The sequence below is a fragment of the Chanodichthys erythropterus genome, chromosome 14 (assembly GCF_024489055.1).
Source record: "Chanodichthys erythropterus isolate Z2021 chromosome 14, ASM2448905v1, whole genome shotgun sequence".
NCBI lineage: Eukaryota > Metazoa > Chordata > Actinopteri > Cypriniformes > Xenocyprididae > Chanodichthys > Chanodichthys erythropterus.
This window is the reverse complement of record NC_090234.1, coordinates 10,789,443-10,813,223: the sequence shown is the minus strand read 5'-3', so window position 1 is coordinate 10,813,223 and position 23,781 is coordinate 10,789,443. Positions and strand designations below refer to the sequence as shown.

The following is a 23,781-nucleotide window of genomic DNA, read 5'->3' as shown; positions in this document are numbered from 1 at the left end:
TTTACAAAAATAAACTGTACAAATTTTTATCTTGGCAATGACCAGAACACCTCAGCAACTGCACAACAACACAATAAAGTCCACTTGACTGTAGAGGAGAAATACTGTAGTATTATTTACCTTTGGCCGTGATGCTCACAGTCTCTGGACTGGACAGTTGTTTTTGTATTTTTCTGAAGGTGCCATCATCATTCATGCGTTCCTGCCACACTTCACACTGGTATTGGCCCTGGTCTTCAGTCGTAGCCAAACGGATGGTCAGAAGGTAGTCCGTGTGACTGATTTTCACTGCTCTCATCTCCGCTGCATTCTCTCTCTCTTTGTAACTGTCAAACACAGTGAGCATCCCAGAAGATCCGATCTGAGCCATGTTCTTCTGGTTCTTCAGCCAAGTCACTGAATATAAATGACCAGGAAGATTCTGAGCCTTCACACTGCAGTGGATATCCAGTGCATCTCCCACCAGTAGTGGCCCCTTCGAGGCCCTCATATAGACAGTGAACGAACCTACATCAGGGCCCACTTCTGAAACACAAGAAATAGCATGAGATGTACAATATTCTCTTACACAATTTACTGTTTTATGACTCCAGTCGTACCCCACAGTAATTACACTGGATCTAACCTATATACTTTATATATGTGGTCCTGAACTGACAGTAGATTGCAGGTCTGTTCTGATGGATCAACAGATAGCAGGGGGAAAAAATCATAAATGCCAATAACACAATGATAGACTGATAACAGTGAACATTAAGGTTCCCTTTGTAAAGGGTTGATGTAATAAAGGTGTTTGGTAATGAGTAATAAGTCATTTACAAATGCATTATAAATCATTAATAAGCAGTTATAACTGCATGAATAACAAGGGTGACTTTAAGGCATTACCTGCCAAACAGTGAGCCGCTTTTAACTCACATGTTATAAATGCTTCTTTATAACATGTGAGTTAAAAAGAATTCTTGAATTATTTTTAATGATGCAGCAAAAATTGACTATCATAATTAGACTGAAGGGTGTTGTATTTGTGGTTGTCTTATTAATAGATCATGACTGCCACTTTTCTTATTATGTTGGTTACCAGAAGTTTCTGTCTTACCCATGATACTTTCCAAAAAGGTCATGATGCATATCCATGTCACAGACACGTCAGGTTCCACCTCACTGCAGTACCCACGCACTCAATCACCAGCCTTCTAATCACCGCCACCTGCACGTCATTAACTCTGCAATCACCAGCACCATAAAGCCACCACACTCACACACACTCACTGTCCGGTCTCGTTCGCACTACGACATATGTATGCTTACCTTAAGGACTCCCAAACGACTTACCTACCTGCTCCAGCGATCTCCTTCATCTCCTTCGTCTCCTGGTCTCCCCGTGTGCAAACCTACCTGTGTGTGTGAGTGTCTCCATCGTCTCCCTCCACTGCATCTCTCATCCAGCATCTGCAAGTTTAAAAGGACAGTATTATATCCCATTCATCTCTCATCACGCTATATCTGCTTGTTATCACTCTGTGCTCAACTGCTTGTAAATAAATACTTAACTGGATTGCTTCTACTTCAGTCTCCATGTCTCTGTTGTAACAATCCACTGCAGTGTATAAAACCTGATTTTTTATTTATCAAGACAAAATTCAAACTTTATTTTGAAAATAAAACATAAGATAATAATAATGTAGGGTGGACATTTGTGAACCATTTATTAATGAGTAATAAACATTAATAACCTGTGAAAGTGAACCTCAATGTAGAGTCCTTGTCAGCGATGTCGGAGATGGATGTCCAGCGTGGAGAGCCATACCTTCTGTACAGGAATGTTGCGAAGAGTAGGAGCTCTTCTGGAGTCTGCATGTCTCTTGTGACTCAGCTCATGTCCATCTCCATTGGGCAGTACAAAGTCCCAAACTCACTCGCTCTGCTGGAACCAGTGGTTGACAGCTGGAACCTCGGAGGGCTCACCTGACCAGGGGAAGAGAGCTGGTTGATAGCCCAGGATTCACTGGAACGGGGTAAGCCCTGTGGTGGTCTGCCAAAGGGAGTTTTGGGCATATTCCGCCCAGGGGAGGTATTGGCTCCAGCTGTCCTGGTTCCAGTGGCAATACAACCTCAGATATCTCCCAATTTCCTGGATCTTGCGCTCAGTGTGTCCATTGGTCTGCGGATGGTATCCTGATGATAGGCTCACTGATACTCCTAAGAGCTTGAAGAAGGCTTGCCAAACTCTGGATATGAACTGAGGTCCGCGGTCAGAGACAATGTCTTCCGGGATGCTGAAGTGACGGAAGACGTTGGTGAACAATGCTCCGGTGGTTTCAAACGCTGTGGGAAGACCCTTGAGGGGGTGAGACCAGGGTCTGTGAGGAATTGGTAAGGGGACTGCCTGGGTGTCCAGAGCCCAGAGATGTGTGAGCTAAGTCCATGAGGGGCTGACTATGGGTCGGTGGAACATAGAGGAGCCTCTCAGGACCTCCTGGTGGAGCGGGTTTGGAGAGGTTAGCTTGGGAAATGCATTGGTTGATGGACCACTGAATAAGGGCGACAATCATGGCTGGAGGGAGGACAGGTTCAGGAGAGGAACATTCTGGATCAGGCTGGTACAAACGGGACAAGCCTTACAATTCTTATTTCCAGAGTGATCGGAGGCCGTGAAATTAAACCTGGTAAAGAAGAGAGCCCAGTGAGCCTGGAGAAGGTTTAGCTTCTCTGAGGTATTCAAGGTTTCGGTGATCCGTTATGACCTCGAACTGGTTATTGGCTCCCTCCAGCCAATGTCTCCATTCTTCCAAAGCTAACTTAATGGCAAGGAGTGCTCGATTCCCGATCTCATAGTTTTGCTCTGCCGGGGATAGCTTCTTAGAGTAAAAGCGGCATAGATGGAGTTGTGAAGGATCACCCTGCTGCTGTGATAACACCGTTCCGACCCTGGTGGATGAGACATCGACTTCAACGACGAACAGGAGATCAGGATTGGGGTGTACCAGAATTGGAGAAGGGGTGCACTGAGAAGACAGTAATTATGGATGAAGCGGCGGTAGAAATTGGCAAACCCAAGGAAGCGCTGTAACTCTTTCACTGTAGTGGGTAATGGCCAGTTGCGGATGGTTTCTAACTTCCTCTGGTCCATCTGGATGCCATGTTGGTCAATGATATAGCCAAGGAAATACGGAGGTGGTGTGGAACTCGCACTTCTCCAGCTTGAGGTAGAGGTGATGTTGATGTAGCTTCTCAAGAACCTGGGAAAAGTTGAGGCGATGTTTGGCCTGGTTCTGGGAGTAGATGAGGATGACATCTATGTAGACTATGATAAACCGATGGAGGTACTCCCAGAACACATCATTCATGTAGCTCTGGAACACAGAGAAAGAGTTGGACAGGCCATAGGGCATGACCCGGTATTCGTAGTGTCCAGATGGTGTGATGAAGGCAGTCTTCCACTCACCCCCCTGGCGTATACGAATGAGGTTGTACGTATGCCACAGGTCCAGCTTGGAGAAGATGCGAGCTCCCTTAGCTGCTCCAGAGCCGGGACCAGAAGAAGGGGATAGCTGTATTTCACAGTCTGGGAATTCAGATGATGGTAGTCAATACACGGCCTCAAGCCGCCGTCCTTCTTGGCCCCAAAGAAGAAGCTTGAAGCAGCAGGGGATGTCGATGGTCAGATGAAGCGTTGTTTCAAAGCCTCCTGTATATACTCCTCCATGGCCTTCTGTTCCGGCATGGACAATTGGTAAACCCTACCCTTGGGTAGAGTGGCCCCAGGCAGCAGGTCAATGGCGCAGTCCCATGGCTGGTGAAGTGGTAGTTGGGTGGCCAGCCATTTGCTGAACACATCCTGGAACACCCAGTATTCAGAAGGAATCTTGACTTGATGTCCAGTTTCAGGAATTTCGATGGAGGTGGAGTGAATGGGAATGGAGTTGGAGTCAGAAGAGAAGGGCTGATGGCTCGAAGAGGATTCCTTGATCTGAGATAAACAGTTCTTGAAATAATTATCACTCTCACCCGTGTTCCATTGGATGTCTGGTTGTTGTTGTGACAGCCACGGGTGTCCCAGGATGATGTCTGCGGTGGAACCTTCCAGCACCATGAACGTAATTTCCTCTGTATGTAAACAGCCAATGTGGAGCGTCAGTGTGGGGGAGAAATGCCGAATGTGACCACGAGCCAGCGGCTTTCCCTGGATGGTATGGATTCTGAGATCCTGCCTATTCAGTTCCTGGAGAATTTGGTTGCTGATGAAGTTCCCTGTGGAGTCGATGAGTGCTTGCGCTGAAACACAGACATGAGGGTTTAGGATATGCACAGTCGTTCATGTTAAGGGAGCAATTCGAGCAGGTAGTTGGATAGTACTCACCACTGGGCGTGGTGGTCGGATGGGGCAGACAGTGATGACATGGTCCTCTCCCCCACAGTATAGACATAGATGTTGTAGAATTCTCCTCTGATGCTCCACTCGAGTGGGGCAAAAGGAATCCACCTGCATCTGTTCAGGTGCTGGAAGGGCGACAGATGGTACAGTGGGCAGAGGAGTTACAGTGGGGTTTTTGAGTGTGCATGCAGAAAGACATTTGGCCACAAGGAATGGTTTTCTAAGTTAGTTTTTCCAGCTCCATAGTATCATCATAAATGACCATTAACTGTTTGACATGGGAATTGAGCTCTTGGCGAAAGGCTGTGATGGTTGCCATTTCGTTCCAGCCGATAACGGCCACCTAGTTGTGAAACCAGAGGGCGTACATACTCACTGACTCATCACCTTGATGTAAGCTGTAGAGTTGGTCGTGTATGGAAAGATCAGCAGTACTTTGTCTGAAAACTTCTCTGAAGTGACTGAAGAAGGCTGCGATGGTTGATGTTAAGAGAAAAGTTGAGACTGGGCTTTGAGGTAGAGCGAACACTGCAGAAGGAACCCACTGCAATCCTCCGCCGCACCGGAGTATGTCGCTGGTCGGGCCATGGGACTGACAGAGGCAGCGGGAAAAGCGGCGGGCGCTGGGTGAAGGAGTGACTGACGGACGACGTGCACGAGATCTGCTGGGACTGTAGGTGAAGTGCTTGGTGGTGACAGTTGGAGAGAGGTTCGTACAGCGTTGACCAGGATGGCGAACAGGTCCGTAGACCGATCCCCGCCAGTATCCGCAGTGCTCTGCATGAGGTCTGGTGTTCTGTCAGGACACAAAGCGAGGCAGACAGGTAAGTGTAAAACAGGATGTTTATTTATAACAGAGGCACAGACACTGGCAGATGGAGAATGCAGGTGAGTAATGAGACAAGCACTTTAGAGCAGTCACTTAGCTGAATTGGTAATGGAAGAATGTCTCTTTGCAGGAATGGGATAACCGAAGGAATTCAACAGTGGAATGGAGAACTAACGAAGGAAGACGGGAGGAAGAAGATCGGGATGGCTCAGGTAAGTAGTAGGTAAGGAGTCAAGGTACGTGTGACGAGACCAGACACTGAAGTGCAGGGAATGTGATTCTTTACAGTTTCTCTGATGATGAGGTGAGGGTGCAGGTGATTAGAACTTGGGAGACTGTGAGCGAGTGGGTGGAGCATGTGGATCTGGTGACGATGTGTTGGTCTTGGTGGGTGCTGGCTGTGACTCCGTGACAGACCGAATGGACCGTTACAGAACATTAGCATATTTGTCATGATCTTGGTCTTTTGTTTTGTCTTGTTAAAGAACTTTTATGTTGAAATGCATTCTGCATTCTGACCCTTGTGTCTGTGTTCCTTTCCTGTTTGGTTTCCATTTCTCTGTGTTGTCATATCAGTCACCATGTTAACCTTCATTAGTTACAGCTGTGCTTTTTAGTTAGGTTTTATGGGTCATTGTTGATGTTCCTGTGTTTGATTGGAGGGTGCTTGGACGTTCTTGTTTTCTCCTGGTGTTTTGTTTTCTTGTTTTCTCCTGGTGGATTGTTTTCCAGTGTCACTCTTTTCTGGACTATTTGCCTGCTCAAGGTTTGGAATAGATAATCTGTGACTTTGCCTTCTGTTAATAAACTGTGTGTGCATTTGGATTCGCCCTCGTCTCATCTCTACACATCCATTACAATATTAATAAGCAATCAATAATTATTTTGATATCATAATAAAGGCCACCATAACTTGAATATTTGGCTTTGGCCATCTGTACTTGCAGTACCTGCACGGGAGCTTTGGAGTGGTTATTTGTTTAAGATAACTACAAACAAAGCGATTACTCATATAATATAAACATTTGAAAAACATAGTCTGCGATTTCACCTCAGTTAGCTTACCCATCAAATCAGTAACTACAAAAAAATTCACTTCAGAGTATGTTGGAACAGTACTGGTAGTACAAACTGCGTGACTTCTTCTCATGAAAAGGGACAAGGCTTTATTGGATGCTCACTAGCGCCAACTCCTTTCACACACCAGAACAAGCATAGTGATGTGAACCTGAAAGAGTATAATAAAGTATATAGCCTAACACTACTACTACTAATAATAAAAAGAATACATTGCATATTATACATATTTGTCACAGTTGGTTGTGAAGAGCAGTAAGGAAGCAGGATTTAGATACAGCAGTACTATTTTTATGATGAAGATAACTGACCTCAAAAATGTAGGAGAAAAAACTATTGTAATCTATAGTTATAGAAAACTAGATGTGACAATAATATATTAGGCTATACTTTATATACTATTTCAGGTTACATCACTAAGCATGCGTGTTCTGGCGTGTTGTAACAGCCACCTAAATTATGTTGAATACTGTTCAAGACATTAATGTTGATGTGCCTTTAAGATAACTTCTTCTATGGCGTACGTTGTAGTGTGCACGCTGTTCTCATGTGAGCGCGCACGCATAGAGTTGAGAGAGAATGCTCGTGTGATGAGAGAGATGACTGCTCTACTGCTGACTGATGTTGCAGTGTAATAATGTTACTTTTCCACTTTGATTCATAGCGTTTATCAGAGTGCTTTCTTTTTCCTGTTTATCCACGCTCTTTTACATGTATGTGAAGAGTGTGCTTATTGTGAGAACCATCTATAAAGACTCGTGGGACTACCAGTTCATTTGCCTCGGGTTTTTCTTCTCGCCTCCTGTTTTCTGATTTTCATCTGGGCAGACTTCGAACTCTCTGGTAGACGTTACAAATTGGCGCCTGAACAACTGGATCCATACCGGTCATCTTTCGCTTTTGACACGGCTGTTCGAATTTGTTTATCTTTTTGGAAGAGGATTTCATTGCTGTTTCATTCACTGTTTCATTGCACATTTTGGGTAAAATATTAAAAAATTATAGTGTGCAAATCATCAGTGCTTCCACGTTTTTTCTGATACTTTTTGATGTTGGTCACATTGCTGTGTTATACTGTTGGAAAACATATCACAGGGTGCTGTTAACAGGGAAATTGAATGTGCATGTTAATTACCTGCAAACTTTTGAAAGAATTATTGATCTTTCTTTCCTGTAGGTGTGGAAAAACAACATTTTACTAAGTTCTGCTTTTGCTTCCATTATTCGTAGAAATTTACTGTTTTTCAAATTATTGTTTGCACATTGTTTAATTGTGACTGTTTTTGTACATAATGGCTACTCACCCTGACTTTCAGTTTGACCTAACTGACTGGCCCTCGCAGACTCTATTCCACAACAGGTGGAATCACAGAATAATGATGGAGACTTACAGACTCAAGTTCAGCTGCAGAGGTTGCAGTGCTTCAGCGGTGCCTTCGTGACTCAATTAACCTACAAAAAGACATGCTGGACCGCTTGGCGGATTAACAGAGCCCTGTACCACAACCAGCTCCGTTGGCCAGCTCAACGCCTTACAGCTTGACGCAGGCTCCGTCAAAGGCCTCAAGGTCAGTGCCAGTCAATGCAACATATAGTACTGCACCCATATTTGCTCAGCCACTCACTGTGGATATGAATACCACAGCAAAAGTGCTTACTTCTGTGCTTCACCAATCACAGCTCGAGCCACCCGTGTTCTCTGCAGATGGTTCCTTGAATCCTGAAGAATGGCTTAATGTATACAGAACCTCCTTGGATCTCACAGGTGCACAAATTCTCTCCCACGTTTCCTGTCAAAAGAGCCAAGAAAATGGTTTACTATCCTTAGCACATATGTGACTACTTGGGCTCAGTTCTGTGAGTTTTTTTTAGGACTGTAAGAACATATCCTGAGGGGCATTTTGGACCGCGTGCAAATGCCTGATGAACCACTGCCAACTTTTGTCGCTCACATGTTGGGTGAGTTTCGTAAGCTAAAGACCCCTCTGCCCCAACAAGAGCAAATAGATTTTTTTATACGGAAGCATGTGCTGGAGAAATACAGAGTCGCTCTTTATGGCACACCCATACCGTCAGTCATGGACCTTCTTTTGCGGGCTCACGAACTTCATGCAGTCCTTGGTCCAAGTGTTGGGTGTCCGCCTCAGACACAGGCTAGCAGTATGCCCATGAGGGATGTTCACTGTTTTAAATGCTCCTTGCCTGGATTCACTACTCGTACATGCCCAAACTGTAGTCCAGGAATAAAGCCGCGTTCGCCTCCAACAGAGCCCCCAAGAGTGACTGGTGACACTGTCAATAGACCGCCGGACGTAGGATGAATGGAATGGCTAACCAAGCCATTGGGGAAGGAAATGGGCCTCAGACTTTGCCCAGAAGCGAAACTTCAGGGGAGGGAGGACGTTCAAACGGGGCAATCCTCCCTCCAAAAGATAAATGTGCCTTGTTTACCTGATGCTTCCATGAGTAATCAACCTACACTGTGTCATGTAGAGGATTTTACTTTCACGTCTTATTGGAACACTCCATTCAGAGTAAAGGTTAATCTTTATAGACAAGCTTTTGATGCCACTCTTGACACTGGTGCTTCTCTTTCTGCGGTGCAATCAGTGGTTATCCAGACTATTCCTGGGGGGGACATAAAAATAAAGCCATGGTCCGCACCTCCTATTCATCTTGCAGATGGGGCACCCTGTTGCCCACTGGGTGTCATTTGGTTGTCTTTGGGTTTAATTGGCCAGCGTTTCTATCACGCTTTGCTGTTGTCCATAATCTATCTTCTCCTCTTATCTTGGGAATGGACTTTATGTTGAGGTCTTCAGTCACAATCCATGTTCCGTCCAGGTCAGTGGTTCTCGGTGATGAGCCGACGCCTCTTGAGGAGTTGGGTGGCACTGACTTAACTATGCCTGTCCCTGATTTGTCGTGCCTGGAGGTCGGTTCTTCTGCCCTGTCTGAAAAGGTTAAAGAAGCATCTCTAAATAACAAACAGAAAGACAAATTGACTGAATTGCTTGAGACCTTCAGTGGTTTGTTTGATGGACATTTGGGACGCACCTCGCTAGTGGAGCATGAGATTGTCGCGGGTGATGCAAAACCAGTTCACCTTGCCCCTTACCGCACTTCTCCTGCTAAAAAGGAACTCATTGAATCTCAAATCAAGGAGATGTTGAAGGAAGGAATAATTGAACCCGCTTCTGGTCCTTGGGCTGCCCCGTCGTAATCGTCCCAAAACATTCAGGTGAGCCAAGATTCTGTGTTGATTGTCGCGCACTCAATAAGCTCACAGTCAAAGACTCCTATCCACTCCCCAGGATTGATGAATCTCTCGACTTCCTGGCTAGAGGGATTTTCATTTCCACCATTGACTTGGCCAGAGGCTACTGGCAGGTGGTGGTGGCGGAGAACTCGAAGCCAAAAACTGCTTTCATTTCCCACTGCGGGTTATATCAGTTTCGTGTTTTACCTTTTGGATTGTGCACTGTGCCCGCCACATTCCAGAGGCTTATGAACACAGTTCTCGCTGGTCTTATCTATAAGTCTTGTGCCATCTACTTAGACAATATAGTGGTGGTGTCACCTACTTTTGAGCAGCACCTCTCTGACTTAAAAGATGTTCTATCCAGACTGAAGTCTGCAGGATTGTCCATAAAGCTTGCAAAGTGCCAGTTCTGCAGGAGTGAACTCACCTTTCTGGGTTCTAGTGTCAACTCTAAAGGGATCCTACCAAATGAGGACAAAGTAAAGGCAGGTTTCAGAACCCCGACTAACACAAAGCAAGTCAGACAGTTTCTGGGAATGACCAGCTATTATAGACGATTTATCCATGATTATGCCCGCCATGCTGAGCCACTCTTTGCGTTGACCAGGATGGATGTTCCTTTTGTGTGGTTGAGTGAGTGTCAGATGGCCATGGATTTTCTCAAAGACAAGCTGACTTCTGCTCCTATTTTGAGATTCCCAGACTTTTCTCTTCCTTTCTTTATCCACACGGATGCGTGTGACAGTGGATTTGGCGCTGCACTCATGAAAAGGGACAACAATGGCAGAGATGTTGTGGTGGCCTATGCGAGTCGTTCCCTACACAAGTCTGAAAGACCATATTCCACTCCAGAAAAAGAGTGCTTGGCCGTCATCTGGGTCCTTGAACACTTCAGGCCGTATATTGTAGGTCTTCATGTGACAATCTTTTCAGACCACACCAGTTTGAGATGGCTGATGTCTCGCCCAGACCTTTCTGGCCGGCTGGCTAGGTGGTCTCTCAGATTGCAGGACTTTGACTTTGACATTGTCCATAAGCCAGGGACAAGTAATAAAGTGCCTGATGCCCTTTCGCGTAACCCTGTTTCTTCCTACGGTGCACCCTTGGGAATCCTCCCTGATTATGCCATAATTGAGGGCCTTGACCTGCATACTTTACCCCCTGTAATGTTTTCAGATCGGGAGCACCAGGCAGCTGCAGCTCAATGACCCAGTTATGGGGAAACTTCTGCGGATGTTAGAGAGAAAGGATGAGAGTAACGCTGAGGAGTTATCTCAGTATGTGATCCAGGATGGCCTCCTGTACTTTGTAGATGACAAAGTGTCTTGTAATCTTCACCCCATGAAGCGGCTTAAACTGTATGCACCTACGGCTGTTAAAAGGATGGAATATTACCATGATCACCCGAAGGCTGGACACTTGGGGATAGCGAGACTGAAACTTCGATTTTACTGGCCAAAGATGTCGTCTGACGCTAAGAAGTACATCGCCTCCTGTACTGTCTGCCAGATCACAAAACCTAGCCAGAGGAAACCTGCAGGGTTTATGATTCCCATCCATCCACAAAAACCATGGGAGTATACTGGGGTGGACTTTGTAGGGCCTTTACCGTGCACCCAGCGGAAATGCATACATCCTAGTCTTTGTGGACTATTTTTCGAAATGGGTGGAAGTAAGTGCAGTGAGAGAAGCAACTTCCCAAGTTGCCGCCAGCAGGTTGCTAAGTGAGGTCTTTGCACGTCATGGTGCACCTACTTATCTGATCTCAGACAGAGGGTCCCCGTTTGTCAGTGAACTCTTCAAGCATGTACTCACCACCTTGGGGTCGGAACACAGACTTACAACTGCATATCACCCCCAAACGAATGCGACGGAGAGGGTGAATCGTTCGCTGAAGACTGCCATCCGTGCTGCAGATGGTTCTGCTGTAGAAGCAACGACTTACCGTTCTTTGTTGAATGACATGCCTGAGGAAACAAGTAGTGGTGCTACTGCCATGAACTTAACAGACCTGCAAATTGAGGATGAATACAGTTGGCCAGTAACAACCAGTGTTCATGATCTGTCAGGAAGTGTAGACAGTGTTGGTTGTTTTCCTGTCCTACAAGTTGACTCTGGAACTCAGAACAATGACTTGACTGTTGACAATAATGATCTTGACAGACACCTCTATGACTTAAGACCTCGACGTGCACCAAGAATCACCTCAGACTGGTCGACTAACAGGTGGACGAATGTGTACCACACAGACAAACTTGATCTTAAATAGTGTGTTAATGTAAATGTGGGTTCATATGTTTTGTTTGAGACTGTGAAGTGCAAAAGGTTTACCACCTTCTGTGTAAAAGAAAAGAGAGTTAGCGTAAATGATCAGTCTGTTGACACGTTATTTGTTATAGCGTTGAACGAAAAGAAAAATTTAAAAAAGGAATGTCCCATATTTTGTCTATAGTTGGTTATAAGCTGTTTTCATTTGTTTGAAATATGCTGCTGCAGACTATGTATTTTGGTCCATCTGTACTGTCATGTATGCCAGTGTATGCCTTAATACGTACTCCTGTATGGTTCTGTAATTTTGAAAACTTTTCATGTGTGGGGTTGTTCAAAGTGATGTACTCAGTTGTGCACGATTGAGGCCAGCCTTTACCTTTCTGGGAGGGATCTGTAACGGCCACCTAAATTATGTTGAATACTGTTCAAGACATTAAAGGTGCCATCGAACGTTTTTTTACAAGATGTAATATAAGTCTAAGGTGTCCCCTGAATGTGTCTGTGAAGTTTCAGCTCAAAATACCCCATAGATTTTTTTTTATTCATTTTTGAACTGCCTATTTTGGGGCATAATTAGAAATGCGCCGATTCATGTTGCGGCCCCTTTAATTGCTCACGCTCCCCACCCACAGAGCTCGCGCTTGCCTTAAACAGTGCATAAACAAAGTTCACACAGCTAATATAACCCTCAAAATGGATCTTTACAAAGTGTTCGTCATGCATACTGCATGCATGTGTCGGATTATGTGAGTATTGTATTTATTTGGATGTTTACATTTGATTCTGAATGAATTTGAGGCTGTGATCCGTGGCTAACGGCTAATGCTACGCTGTTGGAGAGATTTATAAAGAATGAAGTTGTGCTTATGAATTATACAGACTGCAAGTGTTTAATATAGCTGCGAGCAGCGATGGCGGGCCCAAGCCCGGTGGCACTGCCACCCCGGTGGCTTCAGGGCAACTGTGCACAGCAGGCAATAGGCACTTAAAACGGTTAAACATCAAAGGACTATGTCAAATTCACTCCACATTTACTGCACTACAAGGTGCCGTTATAGAGCCCCTCCTCCCTGCCCATTTTCAAAGGATTACATGTGCCAAGTTTTAACATTATTCTGATGAATTTTGAAGCAAATCAGGTAAAAATAAGAGGGTGATCTCAATGTATGCTGAAAGTGACACATTTTCTGCTTCCAGTTGGTGGCGCTATGACTTTGAATCACAATAGTCAAATCCATGTGATCAGCCTTGTACAACGAAGACTAAGCCAAAGTTTCATCAAAATCAATTAATGTATGCAGAAGTTATAACACTTTGTTTCCCTTTTCTTGCCATAAATTTGTTGCCTCGCCACGGCCAAACCGTTTGAGATATCCAAAATCCGTTTGCAATTAAACAACTTCAATGTGTTAGCAACAAGTTAAAAAAAGCTTGGTGTAAATTGGATAAACCCTGTAGGAGTAGTAGTATAAAATTCATAGCCTGTTTTTTCAAAAAATTAACATTCAAACCAAAATAGCTGACTTCCTGTTGGTCGGAGCTAATGAATGTAAATTAGAAAATTGTCCGGCTTGATGAGAATAATATGTGTACCGAGTTTGGTGACTGTAGGAAAAACTAACCCCCACTTTTGTCAAAAGGTGGCGCTACTGAGCCCCTCCACCACGCCCATTTCTATGGCTTTGTCCATGTCTACTGGTTGACAATATTGATGTGTGTGTCGAGTTTCATGCAATTTGAAGCATGTTAAGAGCCTCAAAAACACTCAAGAATATTATTACAGTTTGACCTGTTGCCATGGCAACAATATTTCAAATATCAAAAATCCTGTCATAGGTCTACATCTGCTGTGTATTGACATTACACTGATGAAGTTTGAAGCAAATCAGGAAAAAATAAGAGGGTGATCTCAAAACATTTCAAAAAGTGATACACTTCCTGCTGCCAGTTGGTGTCGCTATAACTTTGACTCACAATAGTCACATCCATGTGATCAGACTCCTATAACGAACACACTCGTGAAGTTTCATAAAGATCAATATATGTATTAAGACGTTATAACACATTTCCTGTTTCCTTTTTCTCGCCATAAATTCGTTGCCTCGCCACGGCCAAACCGTTCGAGATATCAAAAATCCCCTGGCAATTTTTAATCATCAGTGTCTTGACTTCATGCTGACCGAGTTTGGTGGCGATCGGATTAATCGTCTAGGAGGAGTATATCAAATTCCAGAGCATGCGTTTTTCAAACAACCCTTAATAGCTGACTTCCTGTTGGCGTGGCGATTAACTTAGAGCGCGAAAGTTGTTCGGCCCGATGAGGTCTATATGTGTACCGAGTTTCATACTAATACGTGCAAGCATGTTTAATATATGGACCAAATTTTCAGACTTTTTTCAAGGGGGCGCTGTCGAGCCCCCCTGCCACGCCCGGGTACCAGCCTCTCCGGCGTCCTAATGGCCGCGGATTCCAATGTGTGTGCCAATTTTCAAGAGTTTTTGAGCATGTTAAGGCCCCCAAAAAGCCCCGGAAGACGGAAAAAAAAAAATAAAAAAAAATATAGCTGCGAGCAGCGATGGCGGGCCCAAGCCCGGTGGCACCGCCACCCCGGTGGCTTCAGGGCAACTGTGCACAGCGGGCAATAGGCACTTAAAACGGTTAAACATCAAAGGACTATGTCAAATTCACTCCACATTTACTGCACTACAAGGTGCCGTTATAGAGCCCCTCCTCCCTGCCCATTTTCAAAGGATTACATGTGCCAAGTTTTAACATTATTCTGATGAATTTTGAAGCAAATCAGGTAAAAATAAGAGGGTGATCTCAATGTATGCTGAAAGTGACACATTTTCTGCTTCCAGTTGGTGGCGCTATGACTTTGAATCACAATAGTCAAATCCATGTGATCAGCCTTGTACAACGAAGACTAAGCCAAAGTTTCATCAAAATCAATTAATGTATGCAGAAGTTATAACACTTTGTTTCCCTTTTCTTGCCATAAATTCGTTGCCTCGCCACGGCCAAACCGTTTGAGATATCCAAAATCCGTTTGCAATTAAACAACTTCAATGTGTTAGCAACAAGTTAAAAAAGCTTGGTGTAAATTGGATAAACCCTGTAGGAGTAGTAGTATAAAATTCATAGCCTGTTTTTTCAAAAAATTAACATTCAAACCAAAATAGCTGACTTCCTGTTGGTCGGAGCTAATGAATGTAAATTAGAAAATTGTCCGGCTTGATGAGAATAATATGTGTACCGAGTTTGGTGACTGTAGGAAAAACTAACCCCCACTTTTGTCAAAAGGTGGCGCTACTGAGCCCCTCCACCACGCCCATTTCTATGGCTTTGTCCATGTCTACTGGTTGACAATATTGATGTGTGTGTCGAGTTTCATGCAATTTGAAGCATGTTAAGAGCCTCAAAAACACTCAAGAATATTATTACAGTTTGACCTGTTGCCATGGCAACAATATTTCAAATATCAAAAATCCTGTCATAGGTCTACATCTGCTGTGTATTGACATTACACTGATGAAGTTTGAAGCAAATCAGGTAAAAATAAGAGGGTGATCTCAAAACATTTCAAAAAGTGATACACTTCCTGCTGCCAGTTGGTGGCGCTATAACTTTGACTCACAATAGTCACATCCATGTGATCAGACTCCTATAACGAACACACTCGTGAAGTTTCATAAAGATCAATATATGTATTAAGACGTTATAACACATTTCCTGTTTCCTTTTTCTCGCCATAAATTCGTTGCCTCGCCACGGCCAAACCGTTCGAGATATCAAAAATCCCCTGGCAATTTTTAATCATCAGTGTCTTGACTTCATGCTGACCGAGTTTGGTGGCGATCGGATTAATCGTCTAGGAGGAGTATATCAAATTCCAGAGCATGCGTTTTTCAAACAACCCTTAATAGCTGACTTCCTGTTGGCGTGGCGATTAACTTAGAGCGCGAAAGTTGTTCGGCCCGATGAGGTCTATATGTGTACCGAGTTTCATACTAATACGTGCAAGCATGTTTAATATATGGACCAAATTTTCAGACTTTTTTCAAGGGGGCGCTGTCGAGCCCCCCTGCCACGCCCGGGTACCAGCCTCTCCGGCGTCCTAATGGCCGCGGATTCCAATGTGTGTGCCAATTTTCAAGAGTTTTTGAGCATGTTAAGGCCCCCAAAAAGCCCCGGAAGACGGAAAAAAAAAAAAAAAAAAAAAAAAAAAAAAAAAAAAAATAATAATAATCCTTAGAAGAACAAGAGGGCCCTGCGCGAATTTTCGCTTGGGCCCTAAATAATTAATACAGTAATAAACGATGGTAACTTTAACCACATTTAACAGTACATTAGCAACATGCTAACGAAACATTTAGAAAGACAGTTTACAAATATCACTAAAAATATCATGTTATCATGGATCATGTCAGTTATTATTGCTCCATCTGCCATTTTTAGGGCCTGAGCACCGATGGTGTGAGGACCCTATTGGAATTGCTCAGCCAATTATTCTTCTTCTCCAAAATGAATCGCATTTTTGAGGGCCTAAACGTTCTCAAAAACTCATGAAACTTTGCACACGCGTCAGAGGTGGTGAAAATTTACATCTGATATGGGTTTCAGAATAAGGTGTGGCAAAATGGCTCGATAGCGCCACCTACAAAATTTCAATTAAGCGCCCTTCGTGCTACGTTTCACGTACAGTTATGAAATTCGGTAGACAGATGTAACAGCCCAATACCTACAAAAAAGCCCCTGGACGCAAAGTTTGTAAACCCAACAGGAAGTGAGATATTTTGAATTTTCTCTACAAAATTTTGGCAGTTTTTGCCATTTCCACATGTTGTACTTTAACGAACTCCTCCTAGAGCTTTAATCAGATCAACAACATATTTGGTCAGTCTAATCTAAAGGCCTTTGAGACGTTAAATTGCGAAGATCTAGAGTTTTCACTGAAGGGCGTGTCCATGGTGGCCTGACAAAGTCTGATGTTTTCGCCATGAAACAGGAAGTTGTTGTAATTCAGACAAACAATGTCCGATCTGCCCCAAACTTCACATGTTTTATTAGAGTCCTGGCCTGAGGACATCTTCATAACAATATTCAGTTACAGTCATATCGCCACCTGCAGGCAACAGGAAATTACATGTTTTACACTCCTCATAGATATTTAACCAGATCAACATCAAATGTTATCATCTTAAGACCTTAGCAATGATAAATATCTAGAGTTTTCGCTGAAGGGCGTGTCTGTGGCGGCCTGACAAAGTCTGATGTTTCGCCATGAACGATGAAGCTGTTGTAGCTGAGGCATACTATGTCTGATCTGCTCCAAACTTCACATGTGTGATAAGAGTCCTAGCCTAAAGACATCTATATGACAATATTCAGTTAGCCATAGCGCCACCTGCTGGCAACAGGAAATGGCATGCTTTACACTGTAATTCACTACCAGATTCACATTTCATTATGCCACGAAGTACCAAACATGCTAGAAACACGTTAAATCATGCAACACTTGGCTGAGTGCTAATTTATGCGATTAACGCCACTAAAGAAACAGGAAGTTGTTGTAACTCAGGCATACAATGTCCAATCTGCTCCAAACTTCACATGTTCGATAAAAGTCCTGGCCTGAAGACATCTACATAGCAATATTCAGTTACAGTCAAAGCACCATCTGTTGACAGCAGGAAGTGTGGCATTTTGAAATGACTTTGGCATAATCCTCCTGTATTTACTCGCTTACATGCATGATGCCCACTGTTCACTGTTTTCCTAAGGCCACCGGGTGGCGGTGAGACCGGGTGCGAGGGCACTTTCATCGCTGCTTGCAGCTTTAATTCGCTATTGTTCTTGCTTGCTTACCTAGTCTGATGATTCAGCTGTGCACAGATCCAGACGTTTTGCCCTTGTCTAATGCTTTGAACATGGGCTGGCATATGCAAATATTGGGGGCGTATTGGGGGCGTGTTATGTTGAGATTCGTCTGTTCGTCGGAGGTCTTTTAAACAAATAAGATTCATATAAGAAGGAGGAAACGATGGAGTTTGAGACTCACTGTATGTCATTTCCATGTACTGAACTCTTGTTATTTAACTATGCCAATATAAATTCAATTTTTAATTCTAGGGCACCTTTAATGTTGATGTGCCTTTAAGATAACTTCTTCTATGGCGTACGTTGTAGTGTGCACGCTGTTCTCATGTGAGCGCGCACGCATAGAGTTGAGAGAGAATGCTCGTGTGATGAGAGAGATGACTGCTCTACTGCTGACTGATGTTGCAGTGTAATAATGTTACTTTTCCACTTTGATTCATAGCGTTTATCAGAGTACTTTCTTTTTCCTGTTTATCCACGCTCTTTTACATGTATGTGAAGAGTGTGCTTATTGAGCGAACCATCTATAAAGACTCGTGGGACTACCAGTTCATTTGCCTCTGGTGTTTCTTCTCGCCTCCTGTTTTCTGATTTTCATCTGGGCAGACTTCAAACCCTCTGGTAGATGTTACAGTGTGACAGGACTTGGCGCTAGTGAGCATCCAATAAAGCCTTGCTTTTCACACAGTTACCAGTACTGTTCCGACATGCTCTGAAGTGAAATTTTGTGTTTAACGTTACTGATTTGATGGGTAAGCTAACGGGGTGACATCACAGACTGTTTTTCAAGTGTTTATATTAAAAGTGTAATTGCTGTGTTAGTTTGTAGTTATCTTAAACAGATAACCGCTCCAGCACTCCCGCTTCTGTCGCGCACAGGTACAGTGTGGATGGCCATACGAAAGTTACAGTATCCTTTATCATAATATCAAGAATAACTATTAATTGCTTATTGATATTTCAACAATAAAATGTCAACAGGAAAATATACTATCTTCTGTGTGTGCGTTAATAAATTCATGATTCACCTGTGTTCACTTTACATTAAGGTTCACTTTCACAGGTTATTAATGTTTATAACTCATAAATAAATGGTTCACATTTGTTCACTTTATATTAAGGTTCACTTTCACAGGTTATTAATGTTTATAACTCATAAATAAATGGTTCACATGTGTTCACTTTACATTAAGTTTCACTTTCACAGGTTATTAATGTTTATAATTTATGAATAAATGTTTCACATTTGTTCACTTTACATTAAGGTTCACTTTCACAGGTTATTAATGTTTATAACTCATAAATAAATGTTTCACATGTGTTCACTTTACATTAAGTTTCACTTTCACAGGTTATTAATGTTTATAATTTATGAATAAATGTTTCACATTTGTTCACTTTACATTAAGGTTCACTTTCACTAAAACCATTTAAAATTCATAAGACATTTAGAAAAATGTGTAGATAAATGTGAATAAATATCAACATTTTATTGGCATTTGTTACGTTTGTACTTTTAAACTCCATGCGTAAAGTCTGGGTCGTGAAGCAAAACTGTTTGAGAACCTCAGGTTTAAATGACAAAATATAAATCTCACCAATTCGTTTGACCTCCACGTCACATGCTGAGCTGGTCTTGTGGGCGATCTGTGTCCAGGAACGGTCTGGGTCTTGGATCCACTCAATGGCTTTGCAGTAGAACTTCCCCTGGTCTGACTGCAGCAGTTGAGACATCTTCAGTCTGTAGGTTGTGTCCTCCACCTTATCCATGCTGATGAAACCTGTGTGGTAGCGATCCTCAAATCCAGCTCCTCTCTTTACAGTCAGGTCTTTGTTCAGAGTGATGATTGGTCGGGGGTTCTCATCCTCTTCACTGTGGACAAACCATGTGACCGACAGATGGGTGTGCTGATAAGTTTGGCTGGAGACCTGACACTCAAGCTGAAGAGGATCACCTTCAGACAAGCTCTGGGAGGGAGAGCCAGAGTATGATGCCACCAGGGTGTCCTTAATCACTGTGGATTTTTACATTAAGAACATTAGTTACAACGAGTGGTTGACCAATATGTGTTTTTCAATGCCAATACCAATATCTGGAGCATGGGTTCCCAAACTTTTCAGCCCACGACCCCCAAAATAATTATGCCAGTGACTCGCGACCCCTACTATCCTCTGAGGTGGTTAAAGTATACAAATGTTGTGCGCAATGGCGCACACGCACTAACGTATGTTTTATATATACTCGTGTTTGTGGAATTAAAACGATAGCGCACTGTTCGCATTACAATAAACATGTATTGATGCGAAAAACTAGTAATTTCACCACAGATGCATATAATTTAAGTCTCTGTTACACAGTCAACATATGGCTTTTTTTTTTTTTTTTTCCTCGGGTAAAGCAATGAAAATGACACCATACCTGGCATTTAGGTGAACATGCCATTGCACTACATATGCAGCAAGCGCAATTGTGCTATCATATACGCCACGTGCAGTGCGCAACTGATCTGTGGCTGTTTATCACAAACAACATTTTCTTATTTTTATTTCAAATCCAAAAGTTGTAACTGAACATTTCTGAACATTTCTGAACATTTCTCTTTGTATACACTTTTTCATAGATGTCTCCCTGTCTTTGGTCGATAGTATTAGCTAACCAATGTTTTTATTTCGACAAAAATAATATCCAAAGCTTAAAGCCTAAATAATTACCTACGTGTACATGTCTGAATGTTTACCATGGTGCTCTAAATTGACCTGCTGCACTGATGCTGTTGCTAATATGTTAATCTGTCGTAATCACCTAAGGAGTCACGGTCGAGGGGAAGGAAAATCGAACGGTTGATGGCTTTAATTGAATGTTTTTTTTTTTTTAATTTAACTAATATTTTTAGTATTTTGTTACAATTATTCATAAAATATGCTATTTCTAATCACTGATTTTTTCTGGAAATCATCTCGCGACTCCCACTTTGTGAATCACTGATCTAGAGAGTAACTGATGGCTGATATGATAGTGATTCAAAGAAATATGTACAACTTCAGCTGATCATCTATTGGAACAAATGGAAATGTCAATGGATTCTAAGAGTTGGATTTCTGTAGTTATAGATCTCCCAATGAAATGTCACTAACCTCAAAATGGACAAATCATCTGATTAATCACCAAAACAATCAAGATAAATATCTTACCATTAAGTGTTGTTCCTGCTTCATAAGTTCCTGAATATTCACCATCTGTGTTTGGGGTGTGACAGAATAATTCACCCGCATCTTCTTCCAGCAAATTTTTGATCCTCAAGAGAACTGAAGATCCTGACAACCTCTCAATCTCAATATCTTTTTCCCTTACCCTACTGGAGAACATTGCGTAGGCAAAGTTTTCCTTTTCAGTACTGATCATATTTATATCCACATTTGATTTCTTGACCATAAATTCAAAATCCTGTGAAGACGGGCCTTTAAACCCACTAGCATTACAGGATATGGAGATGGGATATCCTTGCACTCGATACAGAGGACCTTCCTGGATCTGGACCTGACGCTGACCATGGCACAGATCTGTGTGAAGAGTGACATTAGACAGGCAAATCTTAAATATTTCACCCAAAAATTAACATTTTGTCATCATTTACTCTCCCCTGTGTTCCAAACACACACACACACATATATATATATATATATATATCACTTTTTCTTTCTCTTTTTGTCATTCATACTGCTCTTTTCCATCTCACTTCTATGTTCCAAGTCTACTAAACCCATATGATAGATTTGTGACAGCATTCGATTTTTCTCGTCTTGTCACACAGAAAGACTGATGTGGAAGTGTGCAATACGATTTAGGAACTTATAGCAGAGTGATTTTATTTTAGTAAATTACACTTAAATAGCACAGAGCTATTGTTTAGATTCAGAAGAGTTTGAATTATCGTATAAACCACTTCTTTGTAACTTTTTTGGTATAATTTAGTCATTTTTGTACTTGTGAAAGTCATCACCATCCACATTCATTGTATTAAAAAGTCCAACTAGGATGTCAAAATTGAATTGCAAGGTGATCTATTCGCAAATTATCAAAAGTGCTTGTTATAGGCCCTAAAAGAGAAGCATCACTCTGTAACACTTTACAATATAGTCAACTACATTAGTTAATACAAAATGTTTCAACAAAAAAAAATAATAAATCATAGTAAAAGTTTTTAGAGTGTACATTTATAGTACAGCTGTAATTACATGCTAGTATTTTTTAAACATAAGTACAATGTAAAAACATGCATGTACACAATAAGTACATTGTATCAAATGATTCATTTAAATGTTAGTAGTCAAAGACAGTTAATACAGTGTTAAGTATAAATTTAGTCTATATTATAAAATTATAAATTTAGTCTATATATTTGTTAATATTAGGGCTGTCAAATGATTAATCATGATTAATCCCATACAAGTTTGAGTTAATATATGTGGGTGTACTGTGTGTAATTATTATGTATATATAAATACAAACACATTCATGTATATATTTGAGAAATATTCACAAGTATATGTATTTATTTATATTATTTATTAATATTATATAAAAAATAAAAATAATAAAAATATTTTGTATATAAATAACATATTTATCTTAAATATATACATTAATTTGTGTGTATTTATTTATACATATTTATTACACACAGTACTCACACATATATTATGCAAACTCAAATTTTTATTTTGTATGCGATTAATCGTTTGACAGCCCTAGTTAATATATAATGAGATCGTGTTCAGTCTTACCCCCCTGCAGGAGTCCTGTGAGACACAGCAACAGCAGCAGGTGCCACAGTCTGCACCAAAAGTCCTCCATCCTTAATCTGATTGATCCTTTCACTTTCTCTCTCATCTCCTCCTCAGTACAAGTTATTACAGGTTTTAACAAGAGAACCCAAACCTAATATATGTATCCTTTGATGCAAGTGACTGTGACATGATCAGATAAAATAAAGGAAACTACTGAATATTGGTTTCCTGTTGTTTCACACCACTCTTTACACTTGCTTCAATTGCCTCATGTTTTCGTCATCGCATATTTGTGAACACTAGCATTTATATTATACATTAAAGCTACAATATGTAATAATTCTGTCCGCTAGAGTTCACTTGAGGCCTATTCAAAACAAAGGTTGATGATGCCAAGTTTTAGAGTGGAATCTTGGGACATGTGGTCTCCATCTCAACGGACGGTGCAAAATAGTAGGGATTGGACTCGGGAAGAAATCATGTTCATGGATTAAATTATTAATGTTACTGTAGTATGAAGCAGAGCAGGACCGAGTGTTGTGACACCAGCACCCAGCAGCAGCCCTGTGTTTCCGACATTTTGGGGTGAAAGCGAGTCGGCAGTCCACTAGTTTTTATGGCAATATCAGCTGCTTTGTTAAAAAAATTTACTTTAAAGCTGAAATCCAACCTGATGACAACACAGAATAAAATACTATCACTAGTGATCATCAAATCCTTTTTACAGTTTATTTTACACACTTTGTGTTTAAGTCTTCCACTTTTTTCACAAAACCTTTTCTCTCTACTAGATAGAGAGTCTCTAGAAACCCAGTCAGTTTGGGTTAAAATTCTTTAAAAGGATTATAAACACTGAATTATTACCAACATATGGAATTAAATTAAGGACATGCATCAGAAAAATTGGGAATGTTGGACAATAAATATATGAATATAACAGCTTGATTTTGCAGTGTTGTCTAATGTCTGTTAAATCAAAAGTGTCCAAAAGTGTGAATTATGGGATAACAGACACAGCAATGCATCATGTATTTTAAGATCATTATGTTTGTTGCGTGATCCATTAAAATAGCCTATTTCAATTCAGACCTAGATATTATTACTATTACTCCACTAGGTCTGAAATATATTGTTTGCTGCAAACATGATGTTCTTAAATTTATTAATTATTAATTTATTATTAATAAATATGTAAAGTTGCATAAAATGGAAATACTCAATAAAGTAGGCTAACTACGTTACCTCAGATGGATGAATGGTTAGATTCCACAACTGGTAAAATAAAACATATATAA

General features: G+C 41.7%; 1 protein-coding gene across 1 annotated transcript in view; it reads right to left on the bottom strand.

The window, feature by feature from the left end:
* LOC137036199 (immunoglobulin superfamily member 2-like) overlaps window positions 1–22,553 on the bottom strand; it is a 46,730-nt gene extending 24,177 nt beyond the window's left edge. The window contains exons 1-4 of the mRNA XM_067410232.1: window positions 22,484–22,553; window positions 20,891–21,259; window positions 19,297–19,713; window positions 121–522 (exon numbers count right to left, since the gene is read on the bottom strand). Of these exons, the coding sequence (XP_067266333.1) occupies window positions 121–522; window positions 19,297–19,713; window positions 20,891–21,259; window positions 22,484–22,553 (1,258 nt within the window). The remainder of the gene's footprint in view (window positions 1–120; window positions 523–19,296; window positions 19,714–20,890; window positions 21,260–22,483) is intronic.
* Window positions 22,554–23,781: the final 1,228 nt, after the last annotated feature.